This window comes from Sceloporus occidentalis, unplaced genomic scaffold (assembly GCF_023333645.1).
Source record: "Sceloporus occidentalis isolate IW3139 unplaced genomic scaffold, rSceOcc1.0.p SCAF_4, whole genome shotgun sequence".
Lineage (NCBI taxonomy): Eukaryota > Metazoa > Chordata > Lepidosauria > Squamata > Phrynosomatidae > Sceloporus > Sceloporus occidentalis.
In genome coordinates this window covers 147931710-147949057 of record NW_028316984.1, presented here as the reverse complement: position 1 = coordinate 147949057, position 17348 = coordinate 147931710, and the positions used below count along the sequence as shown (strand labels likewise).

At 40.1% G+C, this 17348-nt stretch overlaps 1 protein-coding gene across 8 annotated transcripts in view; it reads right to left on the bottom strand.

Annotated features, from left to right (window-relative positions):
• Window positions 1–7580, bottom strand: part of FSIP1 (fibrous sheath interacting protein 1) — a 146233-nt gene extending 138653 nt beyond the window's left edge. For all 8 annotated transcript variants that reach the window (XR_016280975.1, XM_089521985.1, XM_089521984.1 and 5 more), the window contains exons 1-3: window positions 7389–7580; window positions 5246–5377; window positions 4315–4474 (exon numbers count right to left, since the gene is read on the bottom strand). Coding sequence is in view for 7 of the 8 variants with exons in the window: in XM_089521985.1 (XP_089378111.1) it covers window positions 4315–4474; window positions 5246–5371 (286 nt within the window). In the remaining variant the exon portion in view is untranslated. The remainder of the gene's footprint in view (window positions 1–4314; window positions 4475–5245; window positions 5378–7388) is intronic.
• Window positions 7581–17348: the final 9768 nt, after the last annotated feature.

The window sequence follows — 17348 nt, the reverse complement described above, 5'->3', positions numbered from 1 at the left end:
ACCGGTCGGAAACCCCATACTCACCCCATAGCTGCAGGACAGTTTCCCAGTCTGCACCAACTCTGATAATGCCACATTCACCATGGTGAGATCGGAGTAACAGTAAAAAAAAGGCAGTCCTACAACAATCACACGTTCTATATTGTTGAGTATTTCTGGCCACATGGCCATGCCTTCACCACTGATCTAGATTTTCCAGGTGAATGCAAGGTGAAAAGCAGTTCTTTGTTCTCTGGATTTTCAGAGAAAAGCCCTGCATTGCCTGAGAATGTTGTGTGTCTGGATCACAGCTGCTACAGGGTGAATACTGGGTTTCCTAGCAGTGTAGATAAGCTCTTGCAGAAATGTAACAGTTTCCTTCACCAATGTGTTTTCATTCCAGCATCTTCCATGTCTACATTTGTATATGTCAAGCTTGATCTTAAAAGACAGAAGTAAGAGCTAATACAAGTGGTAACATCTTTCATGTAGGTCCTTGATGAGGCAAACAAATACTTACTTCCACTTACTTACATGTGGTATGGGATAAATAATGGTATATGGAAGGATCTCAAAATTAAGCCAAATTATACAGAGGAATACAGTAATTAGGAGTTTCTAATCCATCAGAAGAAGCACACAGCAAGATAAACCACTGTTTTTGTCATTTCCACCCATTGACGTTCTCACAAGCTGGGTGCACATTTCCTTCCCCTTCACATCTTTTGGAACCAATAGCCTAATGAGGAACAGAAAGAAGCTCATCTGCTGCTTGGTGGAACAGCAAGTGTCTCACCTTTCATGATTTGCATGAGGACACAGCAGATTCCAGCAAGGATTCAGAAGGCTGAGCCACCCATGCACAGAGACAGCAAACTTTATTAGGCTACTTCTGGAAGGCCCACAGGGCCCTGTTTCTGAATGATGATCAGCTAATTTCCATCTCGGGTGATCATCAAAATAACCATGCAACATTAAAACTAGTCCCAAAGTCTGCTCATTTTCCATTTCCCTCTTCCATCCCCTTATCATTTTGTGTTGTGTTATTTAGATGGTAAAACTGAGAACAAGAATTGTCTTTTGGGCACTTGATCTGTATGCTACCCCAAGAGTCTATTTAGCCAAAGAGCAGAATAAAAAATTATTTCAATAATAAATATAGAAGTACTATTCTGTAATTTAGCTAACTTTTGGGAGAGCATTGCTGCAAATGGACAGTTGATTTTTAGCACAGTCATTTTCAGAATCCTCTGAGCTTGAAGAATACTCTGAAAATTAACATGGAATTAATAGTACCTTTATGATTTGAACCAAACATAAAAGTAACATTACTACATAGGAACTGTTTGTTAATAACAATTTGTAGTCCTGTGATGAGTATATAAAGAAGCCATTTAACAATCATATGTGCATAAGGTTCATTTAGTGCCTTCCCAAACTTTTAATAAGCTCTGAGAAAAATCCTTTCCTCACAGTACTCTTGTTTTCTTATTAATTTTTTTTAAATGTACAAGAATTCAATCAGTAAAACTTTCCTATCACAAAGGTGCTATAATGAGAACAATTACTTCATTTCTACATGTTGAGCAGCAATTAAAGGTTCCACCAGAAGAGGTAATAACCTTCCAGTAAAGTAAAATGATTAGTTTGTCCTCTGAATATTGCGGAAACTGGAGCACAAGTCACAATTAAAATGTTTTTCTCCACCTTTTTCACAGAGAGAGCAGAATCAGAACAGAATCAACCCATTAAAATATACCATAAAAAGAACAAAGCAAAAAGAAACCGAACAAAACAGCCAGGGAAAAAACCAAAGTAGCAAAATGTGCATCAGTGGCACAAACCTACAAATAATCAGTTTTCATTATTGTTGAAAGTCCACCAGAAAAGTCCTGTTGTCATCATCTAGCAAAGGAAAAAGAGTGGCACAACCAGCTAGGTCTATATAAGGAAGGGCATTCCACAGTTGATACAGTGCCTGTATCAGTGCCCACATGTCAAATTTAAGACAGATGAGGAATATAAAATAGACTTCCTGATGGCCATCTAATAATGATTTCAAAAGAATTAACCTTGAGGAATCTCAAGGACCCAGGTTATTATGGTATTTAAATGGGGGTACCAGAACTTTGGATCAGGCCTGGAAACAAAAAGGCAGGCAACATATATAAAACACAAACAGTATTATATTTGCATGCTTTGTCCAAGGAACTCTAGCAGCCCCTTTTCTGAACAGCATAAACAGAGGATATCAAATGAACCTAGTCAACATGCATTATCTCTAAATTACAATCAAAACACATGTGGTTTCAAACATAGTTTCATTCACGTGTTACCTTGAACCCTGTATGTGATAATATGCAGGACACAAACCCTTCCATTCTTCAAAATCACTTAGAGATTACACACATCATTGTGCAAAATATTGTTTATACAGTACTATTCATTTTCCAGAATATCTGACAATTGTGCACAATGGCTAGTAATAATTCTCCAATAATGTATTTTCCAATGTGGTGTGCTCCAGATGTTTTCAAACTACAACTCCTACCCAGCTAGGTTTCTGGAAGCTGTACTATCAACATTTCTAAATCAGCAGGTTGAGTAAGACTGGTCTAAATTATCAGGCAATGAAGCATACTGACCAGTGATTATATGCACTCTTAGTTCAATTCACATTAACTGAATCATATATAAATACACAATTTATGAACACAAGTTCACCAGGCCACCTACCAGTCCAACTAGTGATGAATACAACAATGGTGGCAGCTGTCCTAGTTACGGAGGAATAATCACCGCTGAAAAAAAGTGAAACTTAGGGGTGGTACACACAGGTGCTTTGTGACACCCTGACACCAAAATTAGGGCTCACTACGGTGCAGCATCTATATGCACCGAGCCCTAATATCAGTGTCATCACATCACAAGTCTGCGCCCCTGTCCACACATAATGGTGCCAGAGTGCCCACACACCTCTGGGCGGAAGTGGTGTCATAAGGGCTGCAGCCCTTATCGCCCCGCAAAAAGGAACCGCTCTAGGCGGCTCCTTTTTTGCTGCATCACGTTGCCACCCTGTTTGGTTGCTGCAGCAACATGGCACAGCAAAGAGGGGCAGCATTTCAGGGCCCGTGTGTATCGCCCCTTACTTTATGTATAAGTATGCATGCACTGCAAGGGGAACTGGGAGGGAAAATTCTGGAAAATTCTTTTTTTGAAGAGAAAATTTAGTATGAGATGTGGTTCCAATCCTCAGGACTTACTTAGATCCAGGTGTACAACATGGGAATTCTGCTTCATAAAAAGCTCCATCTACTAGTCATTGTTACCCTCAGCCTCTTATTTCTCCCTTGTTACTTGTCTATTCACTCACAATGTAAACAGGAGTGGTAACTGCAGAGATTCCATCCAATACTTTCTCTATACATTGTCTCATTTCTACTTGGGAGCAAGGCCTCACTGAATACATTCCCCCCCAAACCTACCTCCTTCTCATCCACCTGTCACACTAAGTTTCTTTATCTTCAACCAAGTCCAGTTATCTATTAAAATTTAGTACAGTCTTAACAAGTAAAATGCTTTTCAGTTAACTAACAACTTATCTCATTTTGTGAATTTACTCAACTTCTAGACACTAACAGCTTATCCAACTGTTTGAGCATGAAAAAGGTGGGAAGGTTTTATCTCAAGTTCACTTCATCAATAAATTGCCCCCTAGTTTAATTACTTTGTGCATTAAGACAGTCATAATGAGGGAGAGAGAGGCAGGCTAGCTCCACCAGGCCTGCCTGGAAGAAGAGAAGCCCTCCCTTCATCCACCATCTTGAGGGAGAGAGAGGCAGGCCAGCTCCAACCGGCCTGCCTGGAAGAAGAAGAGCCCTCCTTCCGGTTCACCTGCCTTGGTCCAGGCCTCAGAGGGAGAGAGGAATGCTGGACCTGATCTCCTCCCCCCCCCCCAACCATTCCCTTCTCCTTTTGTGTTGTGTCTTTTAGATTGTAAGCCTGAGGGCAGGGAACCATCTATTATCCCTCTGTTGTAAACCGCTCAGATTCCCAGTGATTGGGCGGTATATAAATAAACTCTATTATTATTATTATTATTATTGAAGCAATCCCAAAATAGAAAATTCTGACTTTAAAAATATAAATTTATCCAATGAAAATTACTTTGTTATTTCAGCATTCACATAACTTCTCATGAACTCAAAACAGCTTTTATATAGTTATGTATAGATGCAATCCTTATTTACCAGACAGCCTATCTGACCAAATACCACACTTCCTTCTAAGTAAACATACATGAGCTTGCATTATACATACATTAGACTTTCATACCTTCAACCTGATTTTCATCTTGTATCACCAACTGGAAACCACTGTTAGTTTTTTGTTCAGCTATTTCTTGTGAGCTTTCCAGTTCCATCACTCCACATTCCTCTGCATTCACATGAGAAAAAATTGATTTATCTTCTGTGTGATCACTGTAAAAGTCAACCTAGAAATGATTGTGCAAAGAGAGAGTTTCAACAAGCTTATCACTCTTCTTGTATAAAACTGTTGTCTCATTATCATTTCAAACCCCATTATTATATTCTATATTATAGTTCCACTAGATAAAATGAAGGGTTTGATAGCACTTTGGAAGAACATAAAATCTGATGCATTTATTACAGGCTTGTAGAGGATGAATTCAAGACAACATGACCCTCTGCTCAATCAGTTGCACAGCTGTCAGATTTAGAACTATGCCAATGCATATTTCTGCTACACTAAAAAAAAATATGCAAGATCTTGACCTAAGACTACAGAGAGATCAAGTTATGAAAGTTATTCTAATATAAAAGGACTCACAAGGAAAACATGAACATACATTAAGCATCTTATATTCTATGAATCATCATTTCTGCAGTACCAAGTTGAGGCTCACCTTTCTTGGTGCTGTTATTGCTTTACACAGATGAGATAAATGGAACTGCAAACATTGTGTCAACAGGAGATGAAAGAAGTTAGTGCACCTAGACCAATTATGAACAAGATATCTGGCATCAGAAACCCCCCTAACTGGGACATTTTATTTTCTATTTTGGTCCCATTAAGAGTATTTTTTGATCAGCATGAGAGACTAATAGCACAAATAAGACATGATCTCCCTCTGTCCCAGTCATTCATACAAGTATGGATTAGTAGCAATCATACAGAATTAATGGCTAATAATTTGTGGACCCAAAGCACAAACCCTTGACAGCACCGTGGGTTTAATAAATACCTTGAACGGGTCTGGCTCTGGTGTTAAGACCTCTAAAGAGGTACTTAAAACTTTGGTTCCATGATTGATTCTTGATTTAGATGCTGGCCTTGAAATTTCATCCAGGCTTCCCCGTGTAATATCCATCAAAGCCTTAAATAAATAGATAAAGAAAGCTTAATTATATACCACTTATTAAATAAGTGAATAATCTAGCAAGGGAAAAAACAGGATCATGAAAATAGATCTATACTGCCAGGCCTTGGAACTTTACAGTAGATTTTGAAATGGAAAATTTTGGTCTAGGAATACAATGCCTAGTCAACAAAATCCTATTCATCCCAACCACCTTCTTCTCCAGCCCATCTGAAATCATTCATGAAACCATACAAAGGGAAAGGTCTTCCTGACCTCTCTCTGCATCATTCTGTTGTGATTTAAATTGTGATTTTTAAGTTTGTTCTGTGACATCTAAAGATCTTTGGAAATAGGTCAAATTATAAATGTGCTTAAATAAAGACATAATACAGGCATACCTGAGGTAACAAATCTCTGAAAAAGAAGCTTCTCTTTACAAATATCTTTTTAATGCCTGCCCAGCCCTTCTTTAACACATTCTATCTATCTGAAAGTTTTTTAGCAGGATCAACATTGTGAAGTCGAAGGCTTTCATGGCCATTTGTGGGTTTCTTGGGCTATGTGGGCATGTTCTAGAAGAGTTTATTCCTGACGTTTTGCCTGCATCTGTGGCTGGCATTTAGATGAAGGCAAAACATCAGGAAGAAACTCTTCTAGAACTTGGCCACATAGCCCAAAAAACCCACAAAAAACTAAGGCTCAACATTGTTGGCGATGAATGAGGGCTGTAAAACACGTACTTTCAGTCTTGAACTGCAGCAATATGTCTGTGATAAACAATGCAATAAAAACTTGATCTGAGAAAGAAAGGGATTCTGCTCTAGCTGGCCTATTATAGTTGTGTGTGCCTATCCATGCTCAAAGGCAAGGTAAACGCAGCAGATGCAAGAATCTCTTATTAAGCACACATGAACCACAACACAGAGAGAAAAGAGGAGAACAGATATGTCTGCTTTACCAGCTACCCCCAGCATGCTAGACATGCATTTGGTAACCAAAATGGAAGTACAGTCAACCCTTCACATATGCGGCTTTAACTTTTGGGGAGTAATTATTCACGGACTTAATATGTTCTCTCTCATAGAATCATAGAATAATAGACCCCTCTGAGGAAACTTGCCAAGAAAACCCCATGAACCCATTGCCTTAAGAGTCGCCATAAGTCTGGTGTGCCTTGAAGACACAGAAACAACCCACTGGACTTATGAGGACCCATTTCCTGGTAAACACATCTAATGTTGGGTTACTCACTATAATAATACAATGTCTGTTCACATATGCAGTCCTTGCAGCCTATACATACACTTATCCCTCCACATCTGCTAGGGTTAGAGGCACAAGACCCCCGTGAATATGAGGAAACTATAAATAACAAAAACACCATGTTTTCCCTGAGAGGACACCTCTCTAGGGATCTCTAGGTCCTCCAGCGCAACTCTGTGGTCAACGTCCAACAGACACTGGCCACAGAACTTCCCTGGAGTAGCTACAAAGGCCCTGTGCAGTGGTCTTTCTAGGAATCTCTAGGGCTTTCAGTGCCACTGTTAGTTAAAGTTGACCATAGAGTTGCACTGGAGGACCTAGATATTCCTAGAGAGAACATATTAACCAAATCCATGATCAATATGTGTGTGTGTGTGTGTGTATTGCCAGATGCTGAACTACAACTCCCATCTACTCTGCCTTTGGTTATGAAGATGGGAGTTGCAGTCCAACAGCATGTGGATGAACTAACACCCCTCCTTGAGAGAAAAACACATTTCTTGAGCTGCTGGATATGTTTTCCTCCACTGCCATTCCCTAACTGCATTTCCCTTCTTTTTAGCACACTTTCGCTGCATCCGCGCTGGAGAAATAACCCGGTTTGGTCCCGCTTTAACTGCCCTGGGCACCAGATGGTGCCACAGCCAACTACCATTCCCAGAATTCCATAGCATGGAGCCCAGGGCAGTTAAAGCGGGACCAAACCGGGTTATTTCTCCAGCGCGGATGCAGCCTTTTGTCATCAAACCCTATTTTAACTCACCTCACACAGGTTCTGACCGCAGCCCTCCAAAGGAGGCCGGATGAGCAAAAAAAGGCCCGTAAACAACCACCCATGAGACGCTTGGTAGTTGCTATGGCAACCCCACTATACGGCCATTTAGAGTTAGGAACTAAGGGCGGAAGTTGGAAGCCTTGGCCATTCCGAGCCTTGGTACGCATGCGCACTTTCCTTACTTTTGTGCCCCCTCCCCTTGTGGGTGGAAGCGTTCTAAAGCGCTTCACGGACCTTCTGAAAAGAGGGCTGCGCCAAAGGACGTCACGCGGGGGCTGTTCGCGCATGCGCGCGCCTTATACATAACCCAAACAGGCAAAGGCTGCCTTATAGACGTGTAGACTGGAACTCGTTCATTGGCTCAGCGGGAGGCGCCAGCAGAAGGGCACGGCGTCAGTGACGCTAAGCCCCACGTAATGAAGTCCTGCCCTTCCACTGGCAACGGCGAAAGGCATGCTGGGATTTTTAAATATTCCCCCGCCCTTCAAATACAAATACTCAGGGGAAAGAATCCTGAAAAGAAAGAAGTTGGCAGCAGGAGCTTTACTAGATCTAAGTCTACTTCCTCAGATGCATTTGGAGATGATGATGATGATGTAGAGAGATGTAACACCTTTGAGACTCACTGAAGGAAAGAAGTTGGCAGCAGGAGCTTTACTAGATCTAAGTCTACTTCCTCAGATGCATTTGGAGATGATGATGATGATGTAGAGAGATGTAACACCTTTGAGACTCACTGAAGGAAAGAAGTTGGCAGCAGGAGCTTTACTAGATCTAAGTCTACTTCCTCAGATGCATTTGGAGATGATGATGATGATGATGATGTAGAGAGATGTAACACCTTTGAGACTCACTGAAGGAAAGAAGTTGGCAACAGGAGCTTTCCTAGAGTAAAGTCTACTTCCTTGGGTAGTCTAGGAAAGCTCCTGCTGCCAATTTCTTTCTTTCAGTGGGTCTCAAAGGTGCTACAAGACCCCTTTACATAGAGAAGAAAAGTATGTTAGAAGAGAGGATGTGACTGGAGAGATATGCAGGCAGGATATTATGTGTGCGTGCATGTGTGTACACACACACATATACATAGTTCTCCCTCTGTTTTCATTGGGGATCTGTTCTGGACCCCCCCCCCCCATGAAAATGGAAATTGTCCTATATTGATGCACCATTGGCTTGAATGGTGGCGCACACACACACCATTAGATTCAACTAAAAGGTTAGGATTTCTAATCAAAGCTGCTTGGATTTTGTTGTATCAAAATCCTGCATAAAATCTTGAAATGGAAAGATCCAGAGTTTTCCTGCCCAGAAAGCTCCACTGGGTTTGGCTTTTATACCTGGTAATTTTGGATCTCTGCTCATTCTTTTGTATTTTCTTTACTACAAGATGATTTATAATAAAGGATATAAGAAATAGGGTCCCAAGAGGGTGAAAATAGTTTACTGTATGTCAGCAGTTTGACAGATCTTAATATTCGTTCAGGAGTGATGTAAGGAGAGTTTTAGACCTGCTGTTACTGCCCAGGTTAGGTTTAGCAAAAATAAATAAACAAATAAAACCTTGCTATTGTTGGAAAGGAAGCCAAAGCCAAAACCCTGAACAGATATTGCAAAAAAACAAAAGAGCAAATGAAAGGTTTGCCTTAGGGTCACCATAAGTCAGAAAGGACTTGAAGGCACATAACAACATTTGTTGGAAAGCAAGCTGGAACTTTAAGTCTGGTTTGCAGTATTTGCATTCAGAAACAAAGAGCACTGAAGAAGCTTGTGACATGAAAGATCTTCAGAATAAATTAAAAGTTTCTGAGAAGCAAAGAAATCTGGTTCTCGTTCCACAGCACTTCACATAGGAGTTTATCACACGGGGGCTAATTTTGGCATCAAACAGAGATTAAAGCATATTTAAAGCATCCCGCAAATAAAGCAGAAATGACGAGTAATTGTGCAAATGAGAATCACACGCAATAGCGGAAATAAAGGGATATCGGAAATGCATTGTCACTGAAATCCTGGACGTAAAAAGGTGCGCGTTAATGCTTCTTTGCGACCACTTTAATGGTGGGTTTTGTGCGACAGTGTGTGAAATCATTTTGTGTAATTGAGCGATTTTTCTAGGATATTCACGGGATAAACTCCCAATCTCCATTGTGTGATAAACTCCATAGATGGGTTGAGTACATTGAGTTCCACTCCAATTCTCCTTTTATCCAGCAGGTGGTAGCATTTACCTTTTGGTTTATTGTCCTGTTTTCATCAAACCATAAGACTGTTTGAAATGTAATTGCAAATATCTGTAATTTTCACTAATGTGGTTAGTTTCTGACTAAGATGTACTAACATGCTATAAAATGGGAAATGGAGATTGATATTAGTAGTGACTAAGCTTCTCCCTCCCTCTTGCAACTCCAGCTTGGTCAGATATTGGACTGCAACTCCCAGCTGCCTAGGCAGCATAGGCCAAGGGTAAGGTGTGCTGGAAGCTGCAGTTCAGCAACATCTGGGGAGCCACACAATTCCCACCTGATTTATTAAATCTTGCATGAGTCACACATTAGAGAATCTGAAGTTGATTGCAATCCATGTTTTTCCCTTGTTTAACCAACAACCACTGAGTCTTAAAAATGTCACAATGCCTCCCTTCCATACTTTTTACACTGAAACAGATAACATGGTGGTCACTTTGAATAGTAAATTTCCCTGTCTCTATGCTTCTTTATTGGTAGCTCCCTTCCATGAAACAAAATGTATGGTAGCCCCAACCTCACACTGAACGTTACTAAGGCCTGTTACAGACTGCCAAAATAAAGCTGCTTTGGGTCTCTTTGGAGGTATGCAATTTAAATGATGCATGGGTCTGGAGGTCGCGCCAAAGCCACACTCCATTCCTAAGCACTGGAGTGCAGCTTTGGTGCAGCTTCCGGATTCTTAGGATGCATGCATCATTTAAATAGCATACCTCCAAAGAGACCTGAAGCAGCTTTATTTTGGCAGTCTGTAACAGGCCTAAGCCATGGGTGAGTGAAAACACAGATGGTACTGACCTGCAGCTCCCATCAGCCCTAGCCAGCACAGCCAATAGAAGAGGATCATGGGAGCTTCTGTACAAAACATTGGGGGGGGGGCACAGTGACCACCCGTTTATTAAATGATATATTGGGAAGATGGGACTTCCCCCGTGGAAACGGGAAATTAATTTTCTGTTGCCACAACAAAAACATTAGTGGGGATTCAAACCCTAGTCTCCCAAATGTCCTAAACCAACATTCAAACTGTTGCAACTCAGTGGCTCCTTGGATAAGGACATTTGCTTGATTTTCAGCCACACTGGAATTCTCTGGAAGCTGTTGCATCCCTTTCATAATTTATAGTATACAGCCCATTCTAGCTGAGCTTCTATTATTTTGATTTTAAATAACCCCCAAGTACAGTATGTTGGAGAAATCTGAACCACCTCATTCTTCCTTTTAATTTCCCTTTCATGACTTTTTTCTCTCTTTTGAAATCAAATTCTGTCAGGCTGGACTTTCTGGAAACTTTATATGTGTGTTATATTAGGGAGCACAGAAGTCACTGTCACTCAGTGGCATTACTAGAATTGATATCACACACACACGCCATTTATTTCTTCCTATATGAAACTATACATAATTTCTTAGCAATGTTTTATGTTACTCATAAATCGTAATTCCCATATATCACTGACGGTAATGGCAAGAGATCTGATATAAACAACCAGCAAAATTGAAAGTAAACCTTTAAATTACAATATCATATGCACAGCCTAAATAGGTGTACATGCACATACTCTCATGTGTTTAAAGTGAAATTTTGTTAAGATGTGGTTTTTTAAAAGATTTTTTTTAATGTAAAATGTAAAATTTTAATTAAAACAAAACTGGGGACTCTCCTTTCTTCTCCCACTGAGCCTCACCCCACTTAGTCTATCTCTTCCACTGAGCTCCAATATTTTTAAGCCATGCAAGCAAATGTTATTATGGCCCTTTTCCACCCAAAGGCAGATGTTTGGGGAGCAGCAGTGTCACCCCTCCTTAGAGTGTCACCTACTGTGGTGCACCTTCAATGCACACCCCTAGATAAGCCCCTGCTGTTACTGCATTTCAAAACATCAAACTTGCTTATTTAATGCCCTGGCATCCTAATGTACTAGTTAGTAGCAACCCATACAGTTTCATATATGTCAGTTCCTAATCAGTCAGGATTATCACACTGCAGTTGTATGAACAGAGCTGCTTGTGAAGCAGTTTCCTAACAAGCTACCACTAAAATCTCTGTGGGGCATTCAGGAACACATTTATTAGTGGTGATTGTTTCCTCAGAGTTAGGCAGGAATTGCTAGCATCCTGAGGGCCAGATCTAGCAGTTAATGAATTGGGTTTAATTAAGTTCTCATAAATCAAAATACTGTCTTAGGGGTGGATTATACTGCCACAAAGGGCAGTTTGAAGCTGCCCCTGAGAGCTGGATTGGGGTTGCAGCAACCACATGCCACAGCCCCAATCCGCCTTTTTGCCGAACCCAAAACCAGCGACAAATTGCTGTTCCTTTTTGTGCCAACAAAAAGCTAGATTTTCCCACCATGCTGCAGCTTTACGGTGCTCCAGCAGTGTGCTGTGTCTAAACGTCGCACCGCCAGAGCGCCCAGAAGCTGGCTGCCATGTGGGAAGCCAGGTTACGTGGAACCGGCTTCCGGGCATCATGGGGGCATGCGTTGTGCATACGCCACACCCCAAACCAGTTAGAAGCTGGCTTTTCATGCCAGTCTATATCGGCCTTTAGTGTCTGAGGATTATCAAACATGGGTGTCTGTTTGCAAAGTTAAAATTATGCCCATGGGAAGATATAGTTTTGTGTATCTGCTAGGTTAAGGTATTCATGCAGAACACTAGAGCCTAGAAAACATACTAGAAGGTAATATAAATAAAAAATAAAGCATAAGCCTTTATAGATGCTTTCTGGAAATACTGTATCTTCTCCCTCCCCTGCTGCCAGTGCCATGCTCTGTTTTGGTAAGGAAAACCAGATTAAAGAGGTCTGCTTGACTCACAGCTTATAACCAAGGAGCATGAACTTTTGATGACTGCTGACATTATTGTTTTATGCATAACTAAGCCTGTTTCTGCCTTAGTTGATTTTATTTTAGATAGAATGCTTTGAAGTCATTTCAGAATACAAGGCCAATTAGAGTAAATTGGAAATAATTAATGCTAATCTCCACATGATCTTAAAATCAGGTGCAGTCTTTTCTGCTGTTTCTGTAGCCTGCCTCTCCCTGAAGACAATTAAATAAATGAAATTTCTCCCAACATGAGCTCTGTTATTCACTTCTGTTCCATACAGATGACATGGACGTTACGTTCTTACCTTAGAAATATACAATTAGTCTGATCATACTGCTGTTGTTTGCATCAATGTCTTGGCAAGGCTTTTACAGCTATTTCTCACTCTTGACATTTATTTCTGAAAGTGAACTCTAATAGTGGGACTCTGAATTCAGCAATTTTATATAGGTGGGTTGGAAAACCAGGCTTTAAAAAGAGTGCTGTGTGAAGACCATTATTTGGGGTAGAGAGGAATGGACTTGCCATCCTGAACTTTCTTTATGGCTGCTCAGTTGATAACATTCTAGTAAAGGATCCAATTCATCTCTAGTAGCATAGTGGTTTGAATACTAGACCAGGAGTCCAGAAGACCAGGATTCAAGTCCCCACTCAGACATAGGTCTTATGTGCACAGCAGAAATAGTACAGTTTGACACCACTTTTAACTACCATTGGTTAATGCTATGGAATTCTAGGATTTATCTTTTTGTGATATATTTAGCCTTCTCTCTCAGAGAACTCTGGTGCCACAACAAACTACAAATCCCAGGTAATCAGTTTGTCATAGATAGGAAAGATATTTCCCTCTTATGTCTGGTTGCTGCAAATGGTTCTAGAAGAATTAGATGAAGATGACCAGAATACAGATGAAGCAAAAGGGAATTAGTGTTCTTGATATCTTGCCAGAGTCTGCAGTAAAGCAGAGGACATTAGCTTAGCATTAATATTGGCACAATATCTTGTGTTATTTAAAATTGTAATTCAGCAGGAGAACCAAAGCAGTTTTGAAATGGAATTATTTGTTCCAGCTGCTTTGGTTCTTCCGCAGAGGAAGAGTCTCTGAAAGTCTTATTCCCATTAATATTGAATTTTACTTCATTATTAATGGGAACAAGACTTCCCAGAGGCTCTTCCTACTTTATTTGGGCTAATCGCTTATTGAGTTAAGCAATTTGTGATGAATTAGTTACCATTCCATATTGTCTGTTAACCTAAAAATCCAAACTGGAAAGGTTGTGATACTCTGGAACCATGCTATTATCTGGGGTAAGGTTCCCAAAACTGATAGCAATATAGCCTTATTTTCTGCTGTTCACTTGAGAAAGATCCAATACTGATGGTACTAAACTTTATTTCTACAGTCTCATTCACTCCCTCATAAACAGTGCTTGATGAAGTTATTGTTAGCAATAAATATTTCCCTTCAAGTACATAGAGATTGCCTGTTACGGACTTCTTTAAGCAGTGGAAGGAGAATCAGAGGCCACTAATATAAAACTAGTATATCAAGTTCAGACAACTAATGCTTTAAAACAACTCTAGAAGACTTACATTTGGGTATACATGTACTATATACGGAAAGGCTCTGTAATCTCACTCCCTATCTTTGGCCACTGTAGGTAATTTGATTAACAATTTATAGTGTTCCAGAAAGATGTAAATGCTCAATCTTTCACAGAGCTCAAAAGAGGCACTGTTTAAAGTTCCAGAGAGGGGGTTGTATTTTTAAAAAGTAACTTTTCCAGGCTCTGGTTTTCAGTGATAAAAAAACCCAGAATTTAAAATGTTGAAATGCATCCACCAAACATGCCTTTCTGCATGCTCTTTATTCTGTATAGTGTTTAGTGGTGGTTTCAAGAGACTGTCCACATCTTTTAACCTTTTGGCCTGATGAAGAAGTCATTGAAACTTTGAAAGTTTGCATGATGTATTTGGTACATTTTGGTTGGCCAATAAAGGTATAGCTGTTTTGTGGATTTTGGATTTTCTTGTATTATAGTGAAACATAGAATCTATTGCATATGCTGGTCTAGTGGCACCCCTAGGGTTGGTGTCACCCGGTGTGGTCACTCTTGGTGTCACCCCCCCCCATTGACCTCTTCTGTTTCACGCCATACAGAATGCTTTGCAGTGCTTTTTTGCACTAATGTTACTCGTCAGTCATCATTCCCATATACCACTATTGTAATGCTAATAGTTGTGACATAAACAATTAACAAAATTAGGATGATACCTTCAAATTACAATATCATATGACCAACCTAAATGCTATTTACATATGTATAGTGAAGATTTGATTAAAATGTGATGTTTTAAAGATTTTTTTTAAAAAAATTAAAAATTCAACAATTTTTTAAAAAAGAATTAAAATTTTGAAATTTGAAATTTGAATTTTAAAAAAAATCTGGGGCTTCTCTTGTCTCCTCCCACAGAGCTTCATCCCACTCCCACCATCTCTTAAAGCATTTTAAAGGGAAGCAGATGAATTTCTGGCAAAAAGTAGGTGTTTGAGGAGCAGTGGTGTCACCGCCCTGTAGGGTGCCACTTGGTGCAGTCTGAACCCCCACCCCTCACCCCGCACCCCCAAAATGACACCACTGTGCTGGTTCAAGCTGTTCAGAAAAAATCAAATCCTTTGATACTTTCAACAAGTTTATTGTGACATCAGTTTTGAAGGTGTAGATTCCATTTTGGAGATGCTTAAAATTTGTTCTATGATCTTATTTTAAAATCTAAGGTCTTTGGGAAACTCCCTTACTAGTTAGCTTCCTAGGTTAGAGACTACACAATTCTTTTTTAAAGTAAAAACTGCTAGAGGGGATATAATAGTGCTGTCTACCTCAGTTTATGATACTTCTGGGGGTTCAAGCAATGGGATTCAGAAAGCATAGTTGAGAGAGGCTTGGATGATTATAATGATAAAAGAACATAAGGGAAGTACAGGAATGTCAATGAAGCCTGGTAATACTTGTAGCCTCCTTCAAGCTCTAATTATGGCAAACTACTAAATACTGATACTGGTCTAAATCCAATCACTAGTGCCACCTAGAATGGATCCCATGACTCAGTTAATAAATAGTAAGTCAATATTTATGTGAATCCCATAGATTCAGTAGATCAACTCTAGTTGGATTTTTCTTTTCAGTTGCTAAATGGTAAGTCAACATTTATGTGGAGCCTATGGATTCAGTAGACCAGCTCTAGTTGGATATAGGCCATTGTTGTTGGTTTTAATTTAACCTGTCATAACTACAGATATACTATCTTGTGTTAAGTTAAATTGGAGATAGAGAGAAGAAAGTTTGCTCCAAGAGTAGATACTAGCTTTAAGACTGTTCTGAAAACCGAAAAATATGGGTTGGAAGAGAATCTTTCTCTAGAAAGCTGCCTTCACTTAGAAGAGAAGGTTACACATCATAACAGAGGGTGGATTCTGGAACGCTGATATTGCCAACAGCCTAATCCCAAATAAGTTTTTGTAGCAACAGGGCTTTGTGTCATCAGAGATTCGGTGCTATAAAAAAATAAAGTTTCTAGTTATTTGAGTTCTCAACTATGATTTGGTCAAAGCAAATGCATTAAAAGTCTTGAAATATGAAGATAACTGAGGCAAGGGTAACACTACTACTCATATACCAAACTGGTGTGCATTTTGTAGATAGAAAACCATCTGCTGTAAATTATAACTTCCAAAGAAAAAGAGCTGAGACAGTAATAATAAACTACATATTTTATTGCAAAGGGGTTTTTTAACCAGTAACATGTAGAAATAACTGGTAGATCCCTTAGAATCTCCAGATTCCTCTGAAGCTTCAGAAGTGCTTAAAAGAAGAACACCTCTGATCCATAAGCACTGCTGAGGGTCCCCCCCCCCCATTTTAAAAATTATGCTCTTATATAGTTGTTTATTGTAAACATGGCAAAGAGTTGTTTGTTCTCAAAAACAATTTAAAAGGAAAAGTGCAGTGGTAAAAAAGGCAGGCTCCTACCCAGTGATTCAACAGGCACAAAGAGCTACTCAAAAGTGGGAGGATGAAGAGCTGTGCTTTTTCGTGAACTGCAGTGGCCACTTTGTAGAACAGAAAGGGAATGGTTGCAAATGAATCACTGGAAAAAAACAAACCCAGTTCCAGTTTGATTTAAAGTGCAGTAATTAATAAGCCACATTCATGATATATGAGGGAAGAAGGTAAGCTACAGCAAAGTATGCAGAGGAATCTTGTAGCATCTTTCAGACTTGGGAGATTACCACATGAGGCACTAGTGATGGAATTGGAGTGAAATTACAACATGTGATTCCTCCCCTTGTCGCATGATGTCAGTGTCAGGGGTTAAAGTCAGCACACTGGGAAATGCTTGGATGTGTGTGTGTGTGACCATGAGCATCCAGCACTGGAAGGACAAGGCTGATCAAGCACAGCTGATGCTCATAGCCTCAAGGACACTCTGATGCCTGTGTGCACTTGTGCCTGGATGATGAAACATCTAGCTATATTGCACAGTGGGACACTTTACACTGTGGCACAGGAAGTAACTGAGTTTGGGAGACCACATGGTCTCAAGGCCATATAAGCTCAGGAGCTTCCAGTGATTGCATTGTGGGTTGTAGTAGGAGAGTTGGTATTCGTGTGTGATCTGTAATATAGCGTTGGTGATTTGTAGCACTGTAAATAAAGATAGCACTTCGGGAGACTCGGCTTGTCTGGTCGTTTATCAGCAGGAGCCGGAGTCAGCATTTGCTGGAGAGTTCCCGAAGCCTCTGCATTTTTCAGTTCCTGCAAGACATCCAGCTGCTGTTATCTCAACTGGGAGCTGAGAACCACGTTTCTGA